The sequence below is a fragment of the Achroia grisella genome, unplaced genomic scaffold (genome assembly GCF_030625045.1).
Source record: "Achroia grisella isolate CSIRO2021 unplaced genomic scaffold, CSIRO_AGI_Agris_v1 utg1173, whole genome shotgun sequence".
Taxonomy (NCBI): Eukaryota; Metazoa; Arthropoda; class Insecta; order Lepidoptera; family Pyralidae; genus Achroia; species Achroia grisella.
Window position 1 is genome coordinate 1,123,518 of NW_026712589.1, and position 25,836 is coordinate 1,149,353.

General features: G+C 31.9%; 2 protein-coding genes across 2 annotated transcripts in view; both read right to left on the reverse strand.

Annotated features, from left to right (window-relative positions):
* Positions 1-2,455, reverse strand: part of LOC131851224 (sodium-dependent serotonin transporter-like) — a 105,657-nt gene extending 103,202 nt beyond the window's left edge. Inside the window, exons 1-2 of the mRNA XM_059201684.1 lie at positions 2,349-2,455; positions 738-910 (exon numbers count right to left, since the gene is read on the reverse strand). Of these exons, the coding sequence (XP_059057667.1) occupies positions 738-869 (132 nt within the window). The 5' untranslated portion in view covers positions 870-910; positions 2,349-2,455. The remainder of the gene's footprint in view (positions 1-737; positions 911-2,348) is intronic.
* A 13,198-nt stretch (positions 2,456-15,653) lies between these two features.
* The window catches only part of LOC131851266 (probable cytochrome P450 305a1), a 53,312-nt gene continuing 43,129 nt past the window's right edge, over positions 15,654-25,836 (reverse strand). Inside the window, exons 7-8 of the mRNA XM_059201745.1 lie at positions 22,582-22,841; positions 15,654-15,880 (exon numbers count right to left, since the gene is read on the reverse strand). Coding sequence (XP_059057728.1) covers positions 15,702-15,880; positions 22,582-22,841 — 439 coding nt within the window. The 3' untranslated portion in view covers positions 15,654-15,701. The remainder of the gene's footprint in view (positions 15,881-22,581; positions 22,842-25,836) is intronic.

Sequence of the window (25,836 nt, forward strand, 5' to 3'; positions counted from 1 at the left end):
TTGTAGATCAGTCCGATTTTTTTTTACTAGTTTTATTAATTTGTCGTTCGGAAATATATATTATAATAAACAGATTTGAAATTTGTCAGAGTTTTTTTTATAGCTAATGGATGTATGGACTTTTGTGTAAAGTAATTTAATTATTATTTAATTATCATAAATATACTATATTAAAGTTATATTATTTGAATGTAGACTGTCTTGGATATAATGGATGGACTAGCTGTACCCGCGACTTCGTCCGCGTGGAATTCAACTTTATTTTTCTATAATAAAAGTAGCCTAAATTACTCCTTATTGTATCAGCTTCCTGCCAAAAAAGTTCCATCAAAATCGGTCCAGCCATTTCAGAAACTAGCCTGAACAAACAGACAGATGTACAAAAATTGTAAAAAATGTTATTTCGGTATGTGTACCGCATTTATATTCATATGCATGTACTAAAAACTGTTATTTCAATATTACAGACAGACACTCAAATTTTATTTATATGTATAGATTAAGGAACCGTATTAGACACATTGGTTTTTTGAATAAAAAGTATATCTAATCAATAATATTTAAAATTAGTATTCTTGTTGCTAAGTAACAGTTATGTGTAACTTGCGACTATGATGAAATTAATAGTAAATTCTACCCATATGACATTTGCATTTACAAGAAATACAAAAAAAAAAACCAGAATATGCTTTATGGCCGGACAGTTTATATATAAACAAGAGTTTATTTATACTCACGATTAAAGTCCAAAGAGCAGACTGCAATAAAATACCATATGTTATTCCTTTGAGCATCGGATTGAGAGACTTATTGAAATCGATTCTTCTTGTGTATTGCTTAATAAAAACGTCCATGCACATGTATGTCATACCAATAGTTATTTCGAAAATTATAAAATCAAATATTCTTACTGAAACAAATTATTTAATTAAGTCTTGTTACTATATATATATAGAAGCCTTCTTCAGGCTATGTAAGGTATAGATAGATATGGTCGTGAGCAACGCAGATCTAACATTGATATTTAAAAATATATATAAACTAGCTGTCCCGACAAACGTTGTTTTTCCATATAAATTAATAACGCTATAAAAAAATAGGGGTTGGTGATAGAAGGGTTGCAAATATTTTTAAATGACACGTAATAAATAAATTATAATAAAAAAAATTTGCCAATGAAAAAAAAATAATGTTAGGGTGGACAACCCTTATCACTTGAGGGTATGAAAAATTGATAGTAGCCGATTTTCAGACCTACTGAATATGCATATAAAATTTCATAAAAATCGGTCAACCGTTTCAGAGGAGTATGGTAACTAACATTGTGGTGTTCAGTTAAAACTATTAAAATACATTAAGTATGTAATTCTCTTTAGAAACCAATATTATCCTGAACATATAGATAAATGACAGTTCTCCTATTGAGTATACTTTCAAGAAAATTTCTTATTTCTTCTCAAAAGAAAGGCAATAAACTTGCAATTCATCTGGTGTTGCAGGTACTTATGCACAGCGAAATAACTTACCATCAGGTGAGACGAAGCTCACATATCCCCTATGCAATAAAAAAAAAAAACAATATATTGCAGCCTAACTTTATTTTCAGTAATACTACTTACCCAATGATATTTCTATTTCTAAAAATTAAAGACAGGAATTACGAGAATTGACGGATGCAGGTAAATTATCAGGGGAGGCCTAAACACAATTTTATGATTAGATGTATAGTGAGACTTAATGTTTGGAGTCTGCTAAAGTACGTAGTAAGTTTACATGGGACGATAAATGCAAATGTATGAAATGTTAAAAAGGAATATAGGTTTACAATACTTTTATAGGAGGACTAGCTTTTGCCCGCGGCTTCGCTCTTTTCGCGTTATTTTATCCCCTTTAGGGGTTATTTATCAAAATCCTTTCTTAGCGGATGCCTACGTCATAACATCTACTTGCAATGCAAATTTCAGACCGATCCGTCCAGTGGTTTGGGCTGTGCGTTGATAGATCACTATGTCAGTCACCTTTGAGTTATATATATATATATATATATATATAGATATATATATAGATATAGATAACAGTTACTAATAGGTGATCAACTTATTCTACCTTACTCTTAAAAGAACCTATCGTGAACATCATTACATATATAAAACAAAGTCGCTGTCGATGTCTGTCTATCCCTATGTATGCTCAAATCTTTAAAATTACGCAACGGATTTTGAAGCAGGTTTTTTAATGTATAGTATGATTAAGACGAAGCTTTATATGTATAATACATGTACACCCGGGCGAGTAGCTAGTACAGTAATAAAGATAACTTACTATTTTTCAAATAAAAATATAATTACCATTTTCAACTACCTTTGAAAATAAATCGAAATTTGAACTTGACGACGAAAATGTGAACGCTAAGTATATAAATTTCTTTATACTATCCCATTTGAAGTGTTCTTTGCCGAAGTCCTGAAACATATTAAAGATAATATCTATAATGAAAAATAGAAAAAATAATTTTAGTTTTTAATTTCATAATAATTAAAAGAAAAGAATCAAAATTGAACTCAAATGAACTAGAAATAAAAATCGATAATAATATAATTTTAAAAAATCATCTGTGTCAACAATTATGTACCAACTATTTAGGCAGGTGAACAGATTTCCTTGCAAGATGTGTTTCGATTGCAACATAATATAATGCTGTGAAATTCCAGAACAAATAGAAAGCCAGAACAAATTTTGATAATAGTCCACTAGTCCTCTTTTTGTTATTTTGAATATAATAAATTTATATATATCTGTATATAACATAAAACCTGCATCTTAGTTGTTTTTTTAATGAGTAATGGAGGGCTGCCGGAAAATCAGCGCTCTATAGATTCACTTCATTAAGGTTGTGCTTATATTAGCAACAGCTATTGCCAATTTTTGTATGTTATTATCTATATAATATATTATATCTCATTTTGTCTTATTATAAATTGTATTATTTATGTTACGTTGGCAATAAATCCATTATCTGTCTATCTATATCTAGAATTCAACGATGAATTCTGGATGGTGAAAAAAACAGTTAAACCCAGTAAATGACATTATTCCTCTGTAAAAAAATGCGAGCTGAGTTTCTTGTCAGTTCTCGAAATCATTTCGAACTGACGGTAAATTTGATATATCATAAGAGTCTGTAATAGACCTATATGAATAAAGATATTTTTAATTTGAATTTGGATTTATACAAAACGACGTATACCGGATCCGCTAGTAAATATATAAACACCGAAATAAAATCGGAAAAAGGTAATAGAATAGAATAAAAGAACTAACCCTTCTTTCGTCCTGTAATGACACACTAGAAGTCAGGTCTAATAAAGTTTGCGTTCTGTGAGGCATTTTTATTGTTACACTTAACTGAAAATTAGAACTCAAACTAAATTACCTGCAATAGTCGTTCCCGCTTCTACTTTAAGCACAAGTTATATATTTAACGAGTTCAAAGTATATAATATGCACTTAGAGTAGACGCTTGAAAATTAATGGTGTAAATCTGAGTAATACCTAAGGAAATAGAGAACTAAGCTAGCTGCAGTAACCTAGCTTAATGGTTCATTTTACATAATGGATTTCAATTAATGCATACCAGTGCATGCAATTAAAGTAAATTGTATCTGTTTTCATTTATATTTGTATTTATATATACATTTCTAAAGAAATATAAAACAAGAAGGAAGAAATGTTTAAAGAAATATAAATTTAAATAGTTCGAAAATATCATTGTACGTTTTTATCATACCGCATGCTAAATCTATACATCTATACGTATAAATAAAATTGGAGTGTATGTTTGTAATATTGAAATAACCGTTTTTTACTATATGCATATTATAAATACGGTAGGTAAAAAATAAAATTATAATGTAAAAATTTGACGTTCATAAGCGCCTAAAATGTCCTACATGAATAAATGATTTTTGAATTTGAATTTGGTACATACACCAAATTAACATTTTTTTACAATTTTTTTCTGTCTGTCGGTCTGTTTGTTCCGGCTAATCTCTGAAATGGCTGGACCGATTTTGACGGGACTTTTTTTGGCAGGTAGCTGATATAATAAGGAGTGAATTAGGCTACTTTTATTTTTAAAAAATCGTTATTTTCGAAAAAAGAAGTTACATTCCACGCGAACGTAGTCACGGGTACAGCTAGTTAGCAATAAAATTATATTAAAATCCATTGGTAGATTACAAAATCCATTTATTGTATTAATAATGATTCGTACCAAAATATAGGTAGATTTTTTACTTAATAAAAATACTGTATATTAACAAAATATATCTAATTAAACTTTCTTAACTTTACTTTCTCTATCCACCCAAAGGTAGTCTGTAAGAAATTGATTAGTAATAAGACCGCGTTATGTTAATGTAGATTTACTTTAATTATTATCTGTATTTTATACAATAAAGATTATAAATAAATAATCGATAGTAATATTATTAAAGTGAAAATATGTGTGCGTGTCTATATACTCGTACATATGTTTATTGCCCTTATATTTGACGACGTCGGTGGTCTAGCGGTAAGCACACCGCTTTACGTCTGGTCGCGGATTCGATTCCTCGCTCGGCACAAACATTTGTATTCATGAGTATGATTGTTTGTATCGGTCTGGGTGTTTTCTATGTATAATATGTATGTAATTACGAAAAAAAATTATCTATTTATTTGTATCAGTTATTTAGGTCCAGCAAGCTACCTATATCCCACTGCATGAAATATAGTCAACGTTATCAGCTGATAATTTGGCATTTTATAGTTGAAGTAATTATTAAAACAGATCATGTATTTTTTTAATTTATACATAGGTATTATATCAAAAAGAATCATAATTTCTCTTGTTCATGTAATAACTTGAAAACACCTCAACTAATAATTCATATTTCTTTATAATTTTATGATAATATATAGAATTTTTTCACATAATAAAAAATAATGAAAATTACGACAATAATTTTAAAATTTCAGCAAACTCAACAACTATTTCCAATTCGCGTAAACAGGCTGAAACCTCTGTGCGGTCTAGTTATTTTGAAACTAAAATTTAAATATTTCTATTTATAACATTAGTATAGATAATTTATTCATTTATTCAGTTACCAAAGAGTAGAATAATACAATGTGAATAAAATAACTTAAACGCTATTGTTGTGAGCGAAAGAGCCTCCACTCGACGCTTCCAGCCGTCTATCACTATATTGCGCTTCGTCAATTCTCAATAGCGAAATAACCGGCCGTGGTGTAACTTTTGTACGCGTTCAAATCGAAACAACTGACGATTTAATTTACTGGAACTTTCGCGTTTAGCATACAATGTTTTAATAGTTTGTTATATTCATATAGTTCCATAGTTCTGTCATCTACAGGAATTATACCAAGAAGTCTTAGCAAATACCTTATGTTGCAAATCCCCTCATCTACAAGAGAACTATTACAAAGAGCCATCATTCTTAACATATGTAAGGAAATTTCTTTCGTCATCACATGCATACCTAATCCTCATATAACTTTTAAACTCATCCATGCTTGGCAAAACCCGCGTGTTTGAATATATTACCCTTTAAAATGGGAGATAAAATGTATATAAAAAAATATCTCAGGACAATTCACACAGTGCCCTCTAGTCCCAAGATAATCAGATCTTGTGTTATAATACTAAATAACTAAAATAAATAATTTTGTAATGTATATTTTTCTTTGTAAATACATACATAATATAATATACAAAAAACCCAGACCGATACAAACTATTATACTCATGAATATAAATGTTTGTACCGTGCGTGGAATCGAACCCACGACCATCGGAAGTAAAGCTGTGTACTAAACTGCTAGGCCACCGATACCGTCTTATTTATATAGTTTAAATAGAAAATGAAGTGTTAATTTTTATTTATTTATATGCTTTATTGACCAATAAAATAGAACTCAAGAGGAGTTATAGGATATGATAAATGAAATTAAAAAGTGACGAAATGCTACCCCACCCAGGGAAAGTGAAAGAAAAAGAGGCAGACCAAACACAAGATGGTATGATGATATGACGGAATTGTGAGGAGCAATGGTGGAGTAAGGAAGGACAGAATGGCTCAAGAAAGAGGAGATTAGACACGACTGAAGGAGGCATATGCCGATTACCAAAAAACACCTGCAGAAAGTAAATAAAATGCAAATACTATAATATAAATATTAATTGCTGTATTTTTAAATAAATGTAGACAGGGCATGTAGCTAACATTCCCTGTCCACATGATCGGTATATTGAAATATAACATGGCGGAAGTCTAGCGTCACCTTGAATCGAATTATCTTGATGATTTGTCATCGATATTTCTAACAGTCAGTAATATAAAATCACACACAATTTTGTTTCATCCATATTCGAATCTAGGATATTCGGTCAATGTAGTGTTAGGAAACTACGACGCTCACAGGTAAATGCTCAAGAGTAATTAGTTAATTCAAAATTTAACTATTTAAATGAAAATAAACTTATAAACAAACTCTATTAATAATGCCTCAAAAGGTCTAAAATAAAGAAAAACTAATAACTTTCATTATTAGAACAATAATATTGCATTACTTAATAATAATGTAATTTATTCTATGTTATTTTATTTTCGATCATTTGGGCGAAATAATGCATATACCTCATTAATTCGATATCATTTCGACTCAAACCCCTTTGGATGAAACAATATCATTTATTTAACGATATATTTATCAGGGATGCCAATCATGCGAGAATCCTCTTGTATCTTGATTCTTATGTACGAGATTGGTCTTCGGTATGAAGACATAGATGTCTTCAATATGATAAATATTATCTGATTGCACTAAGAATGAATCCCATGACTCTTACTTGTTATTGTGAAATTGTTTATATAAAAAAGTATATTCAAAAGAGCAACACTCTAGTTTCTTTATCATTTCTTGTGATAAATCTGCGTTCCAAATGAGTAGTAGAATGAAAAATATGACTATTCGAAAGTGCTTGTATTGGGTTTATTTGAATAAAGATTTATTTCTGTTTCTATTTCATCATACCGAAGATCGAATATCAAATAATGAAATCCTGGTACATATTTGTATAAGATAAAATCCGAATATGAAATTATTACTAGTTCGGAGAGTTAAATTGTGCCAACGTTGGAATGTTTAACTACAAGGCTAAATTTGTTAAACCAACCTTCTTGTTATTTGTGGAAAATCATCCAAATCTACCTCTCGGATGTATGAGAGATCTCCACCCACTAAATACGACGTGGTGTACATCGAGCCACTATTTCCGGTGTCACGGAAACGCGTTAACTCCGGCGCCGGTGGCCCGTTGAATATTGTAGGGCCGATCTCTTCGACTAGATGCTCTAACAGAAAATCGCCTTATTTATTTGACGAAGTATATGGACATACACATATTATTAAACGTCTTGTGGTGCATGGAATTTTGCCTTCCTTAGCAATAACAGTACTAATGCAATAACGGCTCTTTTCAGTTACACGCTCTAAACAAAGACCTCCCTATTTATTTAAAGAAGCACATGGCTATACGAACTCTCTTAAACATATTCTGGGACATTTTGGACTATTCTTTCTTAAGACAATAACAGCCATAATGCGAGTCCGAGCGCTTTTTGGTTACACGCTCTAACCGAAGATCGCACTATTTATTCAAAGAAGCACATGGCTACACGAATACTCTTAAACGCCTTCTGGAACATTTTGGATTGATGTCTTCCTTAAGGTATGCGAGATAGAGAGGAAGGAATAGGTTCAGAAGAAGAAGAAATTTCTCGACGATGTTTTAGAGAAGCAGAAGAATCAAACTGCCGCTCCCTTCGTATATCTTCTAGATGTGTTATCTTGAAGATATACGAAGAACCTTTTAGAAGAAATTAACGCCAATCTTGCTATACTATGTCAAAAAGATATGACCACATTTTAGACAATAAAAAAACTAAGAATATCCGTGTAGACCTCGACCATCCTCCACCACCCTCTCTTTGCATGACTGTGTGTATTCAACTTTTTCCCGCAGTATTCTTTATATACTCAGTCCTTTATTTTTGTTCTGCTACGCTCCTTTTACTTTTTTGCCGCGACCATTTTGTTATTAGAATAATTCGACTGCACTGCCCAATTCCATTTTTGATTTAAGCTCAACTGGAGAGCACGTGTCAATTTGATCTTCATTCAGATATCTGTATTTCTGGTAGTTTGCTAATCACACTCCGGCACAACTAAATTCGGCATCGCTGGAAAATTGGCAACCCTAATTTCGATTTAAATCCGATGCGATCATGTCATAATTCGGTCAATAACGCGCCCACGTGGCACGTTGCGGTATTTCAGAATTAAGGCTACATCACACTATCGGGTTAATAGGATTATATTGGAAACCAATTAACAGTTGGCGTTTTGGTGCTTAAAAATATTAAATAATCACAGAAATATACTTTTAATTGCACGACCCATTACGAAGTGCTCGCTATCTTATCAATCAAGGGGATTGTCACTAATAATTAGGCTAATAATATACCACAAAAGGTTGAACTCCATGTTTAAATTTAAAAATCATCGGGTTAATTCTTGATGAATTAGTTATAATAGGAAAAATAACACGACCTGATGCTCATCTTATCATCCTGATGCTTAACAAATATATAGTATTTTATCATCCAATAAAAAAACCTGTAGGCAAACTAAACTAGAAGTCTTCTAAGACAGTCTAAACAAATTTTAAAGTAAAAAACACGAATATATATCCATTAAAAAAATGCAATACCTACAAGAATTGCAACCGTGCTCAGGCAAGGCTTGTCGCAGTCATAAATACAGAGTATAATCGCACTACTGCACCTGCATGCTATTTGTTACATTACGAGACTGTACACCTTAATTAAAAGTACGTCAAGAATCCAAGGGATTAAGGTTGCTTTTACAATTTACCTATACCCCGAAATCGGCCGAAATTTCCGTGAGCGTCCGAAATTGTATCCAATCATCGTGCACTACGATTGCACGGCATGCCGTCCGCCGGAAATTTAAAGGCATCTTCAATTAACATACATATCGATGTATCGGGAATGGTGAATCGATGGGTGGTAAGGTAAATCAATGTGAAATTCGAGCTAAATCAACAGTATTATATCCACATAGCTATAATCCTAGAGTAGCCAGAGGCATTATTGAGTGTCGGGATGTAGAGTTAAACTAAACACGCGATATACTGCATAGTATAGGCATACAAAGTGATTGGTATCGATCAGATTACATCAATCAAACATGAAAGCCTATAGACCAGTGTTTCTCTAACCTTTTTATAGCCTTGCTGCAACTTAGCCTTTCTAAAATTCCTATGAATCCACCTCCGCTTCGCTCCCTCCATAACATATGTATTTTATACTAGCTGTACCCGCGATTTCGTCCGCGTGGCATTATACTTTATTTTACTATAATAAAATAATGTTTCTAAAATAAAAGTAGCCTAAGTTACTGCTTATTACATCAGCTACCTGCCAAGAAAAGTCCCGTTAAAATCCGTTCAGCCATTTCAGAGATTAGCCGGAACAAACAGACCGACAGACAGACAGACAATATTTTTAAAAAGTGGTTTTTTGGAGTATGTCCCATATTTATATTTATATGGATGCAGTAAAAAATGGTTATTTCAATATTACAAACAGACACTCCAATTTTATTGATATGTATAGATATAGATATAGATAATAGGTTTTAGACAGAAATCAGTCTCATCATTTACTAAGTAAAACAATAAAAAAAAAAGTTTAATTAAAGTTCACGTTCCATATCACGTTTATAATTTTAATAAAGAGTCCATATTCGAAATGCCCCACTTTACAATCAAATTGTCCCCCAGGGGGTCCTGGGCCCTTCTTTGGGAAACACTGCTATGGACGGTAGAAACCCACTAAGCAACGATGCTGTCGATTAATACTACATTAGTACTACCTATAGTGTAATTTACCCTTACATAACCCTCAACAAGTTACCTATTCTCACTAAAACCAAAGCTATGTTTATTGTCAATTATCATTTAAAATATCACAAACTACCCTTACATTTAAGAAAACATTATGCGGAATATTCCAGTCAGTTTGTATTACATTTGTCTAAAGGGAAATTTAAATAAATCTATGCTAAAATGTAAAAAAACGCCAAGTCTAGCAATACAAAGTGTTATGAGATCTCATGTAAAATCAAATTAATTATTTAATCTATAGAAGCAACAGTCCAATAACTATCTATATAAATTATTTTATATACTGGGTTACTGTATAGATATTAACTAAACCTATTCAATACTGATTACCTTATTATTATAATAGACGTCATACTACCAATATGTTGCCACGTAATTGCTAAATTATTATCGAAATTAAGATGTCTAATATTGATACAGTTAGAACAATTATAAATATATAGATTATTAGTTCAACATATACAAACAGGTGTTTCCATAGACACTAATTTAATAACTGACTTAGTTTTACATGATTACTTACTACTTTTTGAAGCGATAGAACTGAGTTGCGAGACTTTGCGTATTTTTACATTTTTGATGGGACAAATCTATACGAAAATTTCAACTGACCTGATAATTTAAACAAATTGAAGAAAGATTTCTATAGGGACCGTAATTATACAAATTTTCCCTTCTAAAATATTGCTCCTCCAGTTGTTAATTACGATATTGTTTCTATATTACTGTTGCTTTTTTGGAATCTTATATAATCATTATTTATTAAATAATAAAATCTTACTAAAGTCATAATAATTATCTAATGTGACATAATTGTTCATATGACATATGCTTTCAAGTAGATATTAGAAAAAAAATAATATAAGAAAATATTACTGAAGACAATAGCTGTATGGGCTGAGTCCTTTTGCCTTTCCCTAAAAAGGGAAAAACCGAACCAAAAAAAAATAAACTCTATGACTATGCCATAGTGAAATATGATAACCATTACAAATACCACCTTTTTACTGAGTATTCCGAAATCACCTAGATTCGAATTTCAGACTATTTCTAATATTATTGAAGTAGTGTATTAAGCAGTTAGAGCTTTTTTAATTTATTTTATTAAAAGAAGTTTATTAAATGCTTTTTACATTATGCTAGAAGTATCATAGTTTGTAGGTAAGGATTACTAAAAATCTAATCTAATTGATTATTATAATATATTAATTTAAATTTATTACTAGTATTTACATAACCTAATTTAATTATTATAAAAAGTAAAGTTACTTCTGTTAACGCCACTGAATATCATTGTAGCTTGCTGCGCACATCATGGTCCATGGTGCTTTTATAATAATATTATGTCAACCATTATTGTAACACTGGAATGCAAATGAATAAATAAATAAATCAATAAAGTATTGTTTGTAACACTTTTTTGTACAGTAAAATATTTCTAAAATATAACAGAATACAATGATCTTAAAAAAATATATAACTGATCCCAAATGAGGGATTTCTTCTTCTTAAATGACTCTATCATTCTACGTACATATTATTTTGAAAATTGATGACGCTGATCATATTAAAACTTTTTCATATTCAAAAAGATCATATTAAAAATTAAAAACCCATCGGAAAGAAAGGTCTGTCATTTCATATAAATACATATATTTTTTTAATACATTTAGTACATATTTGTCTGTAAGAGTTTGCTTTAAGCGATAAGGCCGCCTTTTGTTTGCATATCATTCTTTTTTTTATTTCCTTTTTGTAATTATTTGTTTCTTTTATGCACAATAAAGAGTTTATATATTCATTATTTTTTTTTTCCAAATATTCTCATCTCCCTTCTTAAGGAGAGGAGATGGCAACATACCCCCGGTAGAAGCACAGTCGGCCGGGGTTCAGGGCCCCAGGGAGAGAAAACGGCGTACAATGCGGGCAGAATCTAACAGCACCGCTTTCTGCATCTTTCCCGGGAGATCCCGCCTCGGAATCCCAACCGTCTGAGATGTTGCTCCAGACTGGTTGGGATAAGACCGTTCACCGACATAACGATTGGAATGATTATTATTATTATTATACATAGAAAGCACTCAGATCGATACAAACAATCATACTCATGAGTACAAGTGTCTGTATTGTATCGGAATCGAACCAGCGACCATCGTAAAGTAAGCGGTATGCTAAATCTCTGACCACCTAGGCTGTCACTTCACTATAATGTACATAAAAGAATAATTTCCGTTCCTAGTAGTTTGTTTAATATAAGCATTCCGTTTAGCTTTTATTTATGTTAATTGTGACCTTACTTCACATTCGTCTTGGAGTAATAAATTGTTTTACTGCTGCTGGCGTGAACGTGTATTTTAAAACTAACTATAGTTAGTTTTCCACAATTTTTTTAATTTAACACAAAAGTTAATTAGTTTTAATTTAATTTTCTGAAATAATATTTGCCTAACGTACTCCGTATAACATCAGCTACCTGCCAATAAAAGTCCCGTCAAAATCGGTCCAACAATTTCCGAGATTAGCCGGAACAAACAGACAGACACACAAAAATTGTAAAAAAAAATGTATACGGTTTAGCCTAACGTACTCTGTATTACACCAGCTACCTGCCAATAAAAGTCCCGTCTAAATCGGTCCAAAAATTTCCGAGATTAGCCGGAATAAACAGACAGACACACAAAAATTGAAAAAAAAAATGTATACGGTTTAGCCTAACGTACTCCGTATTACATCAGCTACCTGCCAATAAAAGTCCCGTCAAAATCGGTCCAAAATTTCCGAGATTAGGAACGAACAGACAGACACACAAAAATTGTAAAAAAAATGTATACGGTTTAGCCTAACGTACTCCGTATTACACCAGCTACCTGCCAATAAAAGTCCCGTCAAAATCGATCAAACAATTTCCGAGATTAGGAACGAACAGACAGACACACAAAAATTGTGAAAAAAAATGTATACGGTTTAGCCTAACGTACTTCGTATTACACCAGCTACCTGCCAATAAAAGTCCCGTCAAAATCGATCAAACAATTTCCGAGATTAGGAACGAACAGACAGACATACAAAAATTGTAAAAAAAAATGTATACGATTTAGCCTAACGTACTCCGTATTACACCAGCTACCTGCCAATAAAAGTCCCGTCAAAATCGATCAAACAATTTCCGAGATTAGGAACGAACAGACAGACATACAAAAATTGTAAAAAAAAATGTATACGATTTAGCCTAACGTACTCCGTATTACACCAGCTACCTGCCAATAAAAGTCCCGGCAAAATCGGTCCAACAATTTCCGAGAGAACAAACAGACAGACACACAAAAATTTAAAAATTAAATGTATACGGTATACGGTAAAATACGCTGTATTTATATTCATATGCATGTAGTAAAAAACGGTAACCGTTTTTTACTACATGCATATGAATATATTTTTCAAACACTGGACACTCCAATTTTAATTATAAGTATAGATGTATGCATACATCTATACTTATAATTAGAGCATCTATACTTACAGAGCGAGCCTTCGAGGTTCGTACAACGTGGCTTTTAGGGCCTTGAGCGAGTGCAACAGTTAATAGGTTGTCACTAATACTTTAATAGGTTATTCTGCAGTTCCCGTTTACCGATGCACCGCTGTCACTCACGTAGCGTTTCTTCTCCATTAGTTACCTAATGGCTCCTTTGCTGACGACCGACCTACATTTCAGTTCGTTGTCATAGTCTAAATTAATATTCTCTTCAAATAATGCTTTATATAACCTAACTAGCCAACTTCGTCTGATTCACATTTTCCACTTTTTTGCAACATTTTCCATTGTAGCCCGGCTCCTAGTAGTGTGATGTATTTATTTGATGGCTTCGTTGGTATTGCGGTATAGCACAGTTCCGTAGTTCCGACGGTAGTGGGTTCTATCTTATTTATTATTGTACAAAAATCTGAACGGTACTAGATCTGGATCCTACAAGTAAATAAAATACAAGGATTGTAGTGAACTGTGTATATTCCGTAATATGAATATCATATTTTGCATCGTGCAAATATTTGTATTCTTAAGTATTCAAATTCAAAAATCATTTATTAATGTAGGACATTTTAGTATCTAAATTTTGAACGTAATTTTTTTTTATATTATAATTTTACCCTACCGTCCTATATATTCGTTCTATTAACGTTTTAATAATAATAATAATAATCTCAGGACAATTCACACAACGCCATCTAGTCCCAAATTAAGCTAGCTAAAGCTTGTGTTATGTGTACTAGGTAACTGATACAAATACATAGATAATTTTTTTCGTATATACAAAAAACACCCAGACCGATACAAATGTTTGTGTCGAGCGAGGAATCGAACCGGCGACTATCGGACGTAAAGCGGTGTGCTAGACCGTTAGGTCGTTTATAATGGTATGTGATTCTCTTTCTATATATATAACATATTATACTCATATGAGTTAGTGATGTAAAAAGTATGTTTAGCTTGGAATTATTTAGGATGGGCCTGTGTGAATTGTCCTAAGATGCAAAAAATACGGTAATATTAAAAAAAATCAATTCAAATATTGAGGCTGAATTGAATTATTTTAAATATATAGTTATTTATATGGTTGTAAATACCGTAACATTAACAGAGTTAAAATTCAAAGCCACAATATCTACAACAATATTACCCGATTGAACATGTAATAAAATGAGCTCAAACTGCATTCGAATAGGAAATCCAATGTTACAGCATCACGTAGCCTATGAAACGGTGTGTCCAGTTGATCTGTACACGTGTTTATAACATTATCAAGTGCCGGTAAGTGGCGTTTGCACTGTAAACACGGACAGTAACTGTAGCTAATATTAAGTGGACTCTATAAAGGCCTGAGGTTTAATATTTCCAGCGAACTGGAATTATACTATTGCGAAATTTGATTAAATGGATCATTCATTTAGGTACTTGGCTTTGACATCCTATTTGTATAAATATTGGTATGTAATTCAAGAGGTGTAATGCGTATGCATTACACCTCTTGAATTACATACCAACAACAATAGTATGCAAGCGGTATATAATTGGACTAGTATAGACATACATTAACTAATATTGTGATATATTTAAATGTTTTACTTATTTTTTATATTATTCACATTCACGGCAATTTTTATGATATTGACAGCCCTGGTGGTGTAGTGGTTTAGTACACCGCTTTACATCCGACGGTTGCAGGTTCAATTCCTCATACGGTGCAAACATTTGTATTCGTGAGTATGATTTTTTGTATCGGTCTGGGCGTTTTCTACGTATTTATAAAAAAAATGTCTAAGTATTTATATCAGTTGTCTAGCACCTATGACACGAGATCTGCTTACCGTGGGACTAGATGGCGCTGTGTAAATTATCCAGGGGTTATTTATTAATTAACTATGAGAAAGAGTATGACGGATAACCATGAAACATTCCACTGCACTGACTCCACTGACAAGAGTGTTACTTCGAAATCATAAATAAATGTAGGCGACAAAAAATATGAACAGATTAATATAACATATATTTATTATTATTATTATTTATTATATATTAAATTAGTACATAATACAACGTAATACTTCATATTACACTACATATAAGTTTGCCGCTCACATAACAATGTTATGATCTCAATACAAAATCGATTGTAAATGGTTTAGGTCCCGATATAAGACCAATAATTGGATCATCTGATGGAAGTACGCCATTGCTGCAAACGATCTTATATTTTTGTAGTATACCCACAAACATAATGAAAATAAATGACTTTGCCAATGAGTCACCTGGGCAGCGTCTGCGACCTGAAAGTAAGGAAAATTATGTAAAACAGCTGGTTTTATATAATTGGTGGCTGATATTATATTATATCTTATAATTGGTGGACTTATCCCTAGAAGAGATCTCTTCTAGGGATAAGTCCACCTTTGCACATATTGTCTCTAAATTATAATATCTTTATATTATCTGTGCAATAAAGAATATTGAATAAAACTCTCGTGTCACAATGTTAGTTACCATACTCCTCTGAAACGGTTTGGCCAATTTTTATGAAATTTTATATGCATATTCAGTAGATTTGAGAATCGGCTACTATCTTTCTAACATACCCCTAAGTGATAAGGGTCGTCCACCCCTAACATATATTTTTTTTTGGGCAAAATTTATTATTTACATTTTTTTATGTGTCATTAAAAAATACATACCTACAACCCTAAATTTTGACCCTACTATCACCAATGCCTAATTTTTTATAGCGTTATTAATTTAGATGGCAAAACAATGTTTGCCGGGACAGCTAGTAATGATATATGTAATATAATATCATATACTATATTGAGAACATTTTATTGAATAAGTGTTACTATTCTGTCGATACTATTATAACGATGACCAAAAAGACTACCTTTAGCACTATGCTAGCTGACATAACGACATTTACTGCATAAAAAGCTGTTATGTTAAGAGCTTCACTGGACAATAAGGGGCGAGTGCAGATGGCACTGCAAACCCGCGGAAGGACTTATAGAACAACTAGCTGTCCCGGCAAACTAACTTATTATTCAGTTCGACTATTTATTAATAAGATATATAATAAACATCAATAAATAAACTTACCTATTATTCAGTTCGACTATTTATTAATAAAAGATATAATAAAAAACAATAAATAAACTCTCTTATTATTCAGTTCGACTATTTAGTAATAAATACTCAAACTGAATAATAAGTGAGTTTATTTATTGAAGTTTAATATATGTTATTGATAAAGGAAAACCGCATATTATGAAATAATGACTTTTATTTATTAATTTTATTTGCTTTATTGAGAGATATAATAAACTTCAATAATTAAACTCTCTTATTATTCAGTTCGACTATTTATTTGTATACGATAAGAGATATCGTTCTATAATGAAAATAATTTAACGGCTGGCATTTTCAATCGAGAGTTTATTATAGCTAATCAGTTTTGTATTAATTTTGCTACAAAATATGTGTAATATTAAACTTCAACGAAATACACTTGTGGTATAACCACATGAACACAAACATAATGTTGGAAGGGTTTTTTTGGTTAATAATATATTATCAAGGTGTAAAAGATAAGAAAATCATTTCAAATAAACTTAATTTAAGCACTTTTGAATAGTCATAACAATTTGTTTTTTATGTACCACTCGTTCGGAAAGCTGTCTCATCACAAGAAGAACGAGCAAGAAACTTGTGAGTTGCTCTTTTAAATAATCCTTATAAGTTTACATTTACAAGTCGAAACGTGTGAATACAAACTACCAACAAGCACTAATTTTTGGGTCAAATATAAATATGCAATAAGATTAAATCAGTCGTAGTGATAAAATTGGTATATATCAAGAAAGTATTGGATAAACTAAAATCTTAATAAATTATTTATTTCTTTTATTGCTTAGTTATTAAAACTTTCTTACATAATGATTATTTCCTTCTTAGATGCATATGGCGGACTTAATACGTTGAGGCATTTTCTCCCAGTTATTATTTAATGAATTTTGTACTGTTGTTTCTTTATATAATTAAGTTGACAAGTCGTCATATTTTTTTTACAATACAATTCATATTTTTAATAATAGTGATATAACTAAATAAATGTTCTATTAGAATGTTACTTTGTTACAAATAAAGAAAATAGTGCCAAGCGAAGTATCCTATGCGTTCAAGTTATTTTCTTCACTGAACGGTTCAGTTTAGTTGTTGTAGAGCTGAGAATTTATATTTATATCCCATGTTGCGTTTAGATACTATAAACTTTTTTGTTTGTTTTGTACTGTTTGTGTATTTTAAGAGTTTTAAGAGTAAAACGTGAATATCTGTGAATTCTTAAAAGAAGCTACATTATATGTAGTTTTTAAGAACAGTACAAATTGATGAATCACTTGTTATACAGTATGAAATAATCAGAATTGTATTGCGTTAGTATTTGCATGGCCTCGGTAGTCTAGCGGTTTAGTACACCGCTTTACTTCCGATGATCGCGGGTTTGAGTCTGCGCACGGTAAAAACATTATTCTTATGATTGTTTATATCTATCTCGATATTTTCTATGTTTATAACATTTTTTTTACAATTCACACAGTGCCATCTAGACCCAAATTAAGCCACCGAAAGCTTGTGTTGTGGGTACTAGACAACTGATACAAACACATAGATCATACTCATGAATACAAATATTTGTGCCGTGCGAGGAATCGAACCCGCGACCATCGGAAGTAAGGGGGTGTGCTAAACCACTAGACCAACGAGGCCGTAAATTATTAAAAGTATTATTAAAATAATATATTTATGTTTAGTACCTATAAAACAAGCTCCACTTAGCTTGGGACTAGATAGCGCTGTGTGAATTGTCTTAAGATATTATTATTACAATACAGATAATATATTTAACGCCAGCGATTCATTTTTTGTTATGTATTTTTTTTTGTATAACGCAGGGGACAAATGAGCATGCGGCTCACCTGATGGTAAGCGATTACCGCTGCACATGAGCACTCGCAACACCAGGGAAATGCAAGTACGTTGTCGGCCTTTTAAAAAGGAATAAGCTCTTTTCTTAAAGGTTTCAATATCGTATCGGTTCGGAAATACCATTGCTGGTATGTTGTATTTACTCTTAATCGTAAAAGTAAATAAAAACATTGAATTCTTAAAACTGTAAAAATGAGAAAAGGGCGTAAACTATATATAGTTATAGGAGTTATATACACACAAACATAGTATAAATAGGATCATATTACAGCGCGTTGCATTTCCCTAGCGTAGTTGTAATTTTATTATCTACTTCATCCGATATTATCACTCCGGAGATTTATTCGCGATATTATATGTCATACCACGGAACAAGCACTAATGATAGCCGTACTATATAAATATACCTTTTACATAAAAAACTATTTCGTTTTTAGAAACTACAAACTGCTCTCAATACAATACACAGCTTACAAAATTTGTAATTTTATTATCTACTTCATCCGAGATTATGACTCCGGAATTTTATTTGCGATATTATATGTCATACTGCGGAACAAGTATGAATGGTAGTCGTACTAATACGAACATACTACCTTTTACATAACAGTGACATAGTTTTTAAAAATTACAAACTGCTTCAACACCTAGAAATTCCACTGTCGTGTCCTCTCAATACAATACACAGCTTACAAAATTTGTAATTTTATTATCTACTTCATCCGAGATAATGACTCCGAAGTTTTATTTATGATATTATAGACATCAAGCACTAATACTACCTTTTATATAACCGTGAAATAGTTTATAAAAACTGTTAAATATCCCACTTTGAATGTTGTCTAAATATTATAATTATTATCAATTTGTTAATTGTAATAATATAAACATAACTGTTTAGTTTTGTTCCGTTGCCTGTACTCTCAGTCTTAATCATATTAAAAAAGTGAAATAACTTTGGCGCCAAAATACTGACAAAAAATAAAAAAGAAATGTTATAGAGATTGAAGGGGGCTATAGAGCAAATATATATATATTGTCATATTTATTATAACAGTTTTGAAGCGATGTAATGGTTGGAAGTGCATGTATAATTAAAGATATTGTATGTTTAGTGATTGCACTTTTCATTGTTACTATAAACAAAAACTTAATACAAACTGCTTCAATACCTAGAAATTCTGCTGTCGTGTCTCACATCTCAATCCAATACACAGCTTACAAAGCATGATTGGCGGCTGAAATAGGTTAGATATACCCTAGACCTTAGCACGACTTAGACGACCTTGTACATAGACAACCTCAGTAAATTATATTCTGCGGAATGCTAAATTGGCAGTTGATTTTACACTGTCAGTGGATTAACCTCAAATGTCGAATACATGTCAATAACAGTGTCTGTCTGTATCTAGATATGTACAGCCAATCAGGCTTGTCACGGTATCCCTTAACATCATCTCTCCATTAATTCAGACGGAACCTGAAGACTAATTGATTGAAGGTGACCTTTAACGTAGGCATATCACATATCAAAGCCGATTAATAATTCTAGGTATCTAATTCTGATAGACTCTAACATTAGCTGCCTTTACACGTACGCTCATTCGCACGCGATTAGGGTTTTACGCAATAAAGAACCGCGCGCACCGAAATGCGCTAAGCCGTGTTTTAGCGCCATTTTAAATAACTGATTGTCATTCCAAAATGGCGGACTTTTTTTAAGGATGTTAATGGAATTACGTACTCGTCTGCTACTACTGTACTACTACTGTAATGGTTTACGCTGGCGGAATGATGGCCAGTGAAGAATGATGATGAACATGAGGTTATGTCAGTTTGTCCATCGTGATTAAATAACCAGATTATAACCATCGTAACCGCATGAAAGTCGACCTAACATAGTATATTAATAGTAATGGGGACACTAGACCGCATTATTAACAATCTACTTTCTCCCCAATGGCGGCCATTTGACTATGAAGCAAAAACATAATTATAGAGTGATGGAAAATTTATTAATCTTAAACTAGTCTATTGAAAATTAAAATTAAACGTTAAAAGAAAGTATATTTATAAGTAATGTATAAACAGACATAGTATTATGCAAATAAATAATAAAATATTCAGAATTTGTTAATACCTGCCTTTACATGACTTATGATGATCACGCGCTATCATTAGCGCGCGCGATTCAATTGTTTTGGCTCATTCTATTACACGTGTTTGCGGAAGTCATTTTCATAAATCACGTAAACACGTGTGAAAGAATGAGCAAAAACAATTGTTGAAAGTAATCATAATGATTGCGCGCGCTGGTTACCGCGTGCGCTCAAGATCGCGCATGAAAGAATGTGTCATGTAAAAGCATCTATTAACCGATTTTAAATAATAATAATATCTCAGGATAATTCATACAGCGCCATCTAGTCCCAACTTAAGCAGAGCTTGTGTTATGGGTACTAGACAACTGATATAAATACATGGATACTTTTTTTTTGTAAATAAATACATATTATATATAGAAAACACCCAGACCGATACAAACAATCATACTCATGAATACAAATGTTTGTACCGTGCGAGGAATCGAACCCACGACCATCGGATAGTAAAGCGGAACCACTAGACCACCGAGGCTGTCAAAATGTCTTATTATTTATTTCAATAATATGTCTAATGATACATTACTTAGAAATATATTAATCTGTTTACTTGCATATAAAATTCTTGGGAAACAATGCTAGTTACCATACTCCGAAGCGGATTGAAACTTGGCAGATTTTTATGAAGTTTTATATGAAAATTCAGTAGGTGTGAGAATCAGATACTAATTATTTTTCATACTCATAAGTGATTAACAAGTAAAGGTTGGACAACACTTAACTAACTTAATAATTTTTTTTTGATTAATTTTCTTTTGATAATGTGGCATTAAAAAATACATACAACACAAAACTTTCAACCATTTATCACCAACCTTTATTTCTTAATCAGACTTTTGATTTTTTTTGTCAATTCGGTTTATGTCAGTTGAGTTTCAAGTTAATGTGCTTCAGAATAAAGTCTACTTTCGCTAATCAATTAACTTTTCAGCATCTCATTCGTAAACAGAAACAGTAGCTATATCAATAGGAAACTGTAAGCTATCTAATCACAATAGACACCTATTAGCGCTACGTCAAAACCTAATTAGTGAGCATCCTAACTAATTTCGATTATAGGCTATATCTGTGCATATAAGGAATCTATTACGATATCATTGTATATAATTAATTAAACGTCATGACTTGACTACCAATATTATTGTGTATTGGCAATTTACTATTATTAACACAAACAATAACGTTCAATTTGTAGACGTGTACCTAACTGCATTATAATACTAGCTATACCAGCGGTTTTACTCGCATGAAATTTGTTATTCTGGACAAGCTGTATTACAGCAGTTTCATCAAATGCTTTTTTATGTATTACATAGCTGGCAAAGAAGCATACGGCTCATCTGATGGTAAACAGTTACCGTAGCCTAATGCCTGAAACACCAGGGGTGTCACATGCCCGTTGCCGACCCTTCAGAAACCTTAATATACCCTTTTTTTTATTATTATTAACCGGGTCTTAACACGAAAAGTTTTATGGCAAATAAAGGTATTTATCGAAACGTCGAGACAGGTGTATTTGCCATAAAATTATTCGTGTTCAGACCCGGTTATTAATTTAAATAATGTATATTAAACACGAAAGTTTAAAATTAACTTAATATACCCTTCTAGAAAAAATATTCTCTTATTATCCGTTCAGTAACTTTTGCGTGAAAGTGACGATTTTTTCTTTATTTGGTCAAGGTGACTGTAGCACTCAGACGAAGTAGAAGAGACTGTACTGTACATAGAACACAAGAACACGAAGGCTGTACATAGCTAGTATATATATATATATATATATATATACGAGTATACGTATAGCTGTCACGGCTATAAATATAGGAAATTATACTGACCTAAACCGAAGGGCAACAAATGGTTCACATTCTTTAATATCCCCATCTCATCTATGAACCTCTCCGGCTTGAACTCCTTTGGATTCTCCCATAATTCTGGATCGAAGTGCAAATCACCCAGAGATATGAGTACGGTTGTCTCTTTCGGTATCATATAGCCATCTACCACGGTGTCTTCTAGAACCCTTCTAGGTCCCGCTATAGGTACTATGGTATAATATCTCTGCACCTCCAATAGGAATGCTGATGTATATATAAGTCTGAAAATATTTAGAACAAATTAATAACATGGATTTAAAAATCCAGTACTCTGAATGTTTTTTTAATTGTCTATTTTGAAACATAAAAAATCTAAGTTGATTAAACATAGAACCCCGCACTAGACGAACTTGTATAATAAATAAATAACAAATAAGTTAAGTTAACTAAAGCTTGTGTTATGAGTACTAGAGAACTGATACATATACCTAGATATTTTTTTTTGTAAATACATACATCTGATACATAGAAAACACCCAGACCGATACAAACAATCATACACATCAATCCAAATAATCATCATCAATACAAATGTTTGTGCCGTGCGAGGAATCGAACCCGCGACCATCGGTCGTATAGCAGTGTGCTAGACCGCTAGACCACCGAGGTCGTCATAAAGTACGGACGACCTGATGTTAAACGTATGTTTAATTTATCAACATATTATTATTTTTTTGCAATTACAGAATTTATTAGACATACAATTATGTATATGAACCTATATGTTCATTGAACAGATTTGTCATATCATAAGAGCCTACAATAGACCTACACGAATGAAGAAATTTAGTTTTAGTATTTTTGATTTCAGAAAAACATTCCAAATATTGTATTGTTATTCTTATTATTTTGTTTAATTCCACTATCAACATCATGTATTTTTTTTATATTTTTACGGCTCTGGATACTAGTACTTTTTAGCCCGACTTAACAAGTATACTAACTCGTAGTTTTACAGCAAACATTACAAAAAATAAAGTAAATGTCCCACATAACTAACATAGAATATTCTAATTAACATAGAACTGTTTCGCGTTATTTATAGTCTTTCATTTCATGCTGGCGAATTAACTATTATGCAGCGACATCGTTGCCTACTTACGACGTTGAGAATAGAATAGAATAGAAAATCATTTATTGAAATAAACTTAATTTAAGCACTTTTGAATAGTCATCACAATTTTTTTTATCTACCGCTCGTTCGGAAAGCTGTCTCACCACAAGACGAACGAGTAAGAAACTTGTGTGTTGCTCTTTTAAATAATCCTTGTAAGGTTACGTTTACAAGTCAAAACGTATCAATACAAACTACCAACCAGTACTCATTTATTAGGGTCAAATATAAATATACAATAAGATTAAATCAATCGCAGTGATAAGATCAGACCAGAGAAGAAAAAATAACAAGCCTGTCATTCGAGACCGTATTGCTTACTTGTATATATCTGTTGTAAATATTTCGTCAATCTACATATTGTAAATAGACACTGGACTCATCATTACACATCTTCCTTTCCTGCTGCTGTTGCTATAAAGAACACTCAATCGGAAATAATAGCGGTCCCAACATAGCCGCTAAACATGTATGAGAGACCACAAATATTCACAGCGGAAATCTGACCATCGCTACCGGAAGCGATATGACCTTCCGTACCAACGATCAAACTCCAATCGTTATCGGATCTATACTTATTGCTTTTTTAATTATATATCTGTACATAGTATAAAACAAAGTCGCTATCGCTGTCTGTCCGTCCCTATGTATGCTTAAATCTTTAAAACTACGCAACGGATTTTGAATCTGTTTTTTTAATAGATAGAGTGATTCAAGAGGAAGTTTTTTTTATATAATACATATACACTCATGCGAAGCTAAATAAATTCAGATATTACGATTATATTACACTACTGTTAAGGAAACGTCAATGTCAAACTGACAACGAAATGTCAATATTGTTATATGTCAAATTAGAAAATCGAGGTTTGTTTTATGCTTATATCAAAGTATTTTATATATTAATATGTGAAGCAAGACATCGAGATTAACCTTAGAAATGTATAAAGTTTCAATCATTTATCTAAATTAATAATCTTTTTTATTTTTTTGTTTCAGATCATTAGAAAACTTGCAATCGTGATAAGATTGGCGCGTCATTTTGTTTGTATATCCCCGCTTGAACAACAGATAACATCTTATTTTTATATTTATTGTCATTTTTTTATATAATTTGTATTCTTAAAACATTAATAAACGTCTGTTAAGAAATGGATAGTAAAAATATCTTTTGATTTTTATTTATAGCACCCGAAAAAACACCTCTAATTCATGGCTTTACACTAGAATAACCCCCTTATAACTATGATTGAATTACGACTACTATGCGGCCACTAGTATACATAAATAACAAACAGATGTAGTTGAAAATTAAAAGTGAAATTGCATTAACAAAATGGCGTCTTCGAGACAAGAATTCTGTCTGTGATAAAGTTGTCGGATGCTTCAAACTTGGCGATATTGTCGAGTGTTGTATAACGAGAGAGATTGCTGTTTCTTAAATATCACACCAGTGCACTTCCAGTACCGTCCGTTCCGTTCCAAGCATTTAACTCGAAACCTACCGCTTCTACTTTAAACTCAATTATTTTCCTTCCACCAACACAATTATGCAACTAAGTGGATGTGGTGTAGTTTGAAAATTTCACAATTCATTACAGCTTTCAATAGGGGCAGTGGAAGTGGCATTGTTTATTAGTAGGAAATGGTATGAGTGTATTATATTGTGTCGAGTCTGAACTAGGCATGTTGCGGTGTTTATTATTTTCCTGTCGTATGAAACGAATAGCCAATAAATACACATTAGCTATTTTTTTCTTATGAAATATTTATAAATAATAATAAATAAATAACATTTTTATTATGAAAATCTCAGTCAATAACCTATGAGTTATCCAAGAACGATGAGAATGTACAATTTTTTTTTTTATTTTATACTACGATGATGGCAAACAAGCATACGGCCCATCTTATCATCATAAACGGTTACCGTAGCCTAAGGACGCCTGAAGCACCAGGGGTGTCACGTGCGCGTTGCTGACCCTTAAGAAACCTTAATATACCCTTCTTGAAAACCCTATGCTGTAGTTTCTCGAGAAAATTTTAACATTAATGTCAAATCAAAACTGCTAATTGACTACTAATGAGGGCCTCGGTAGTCT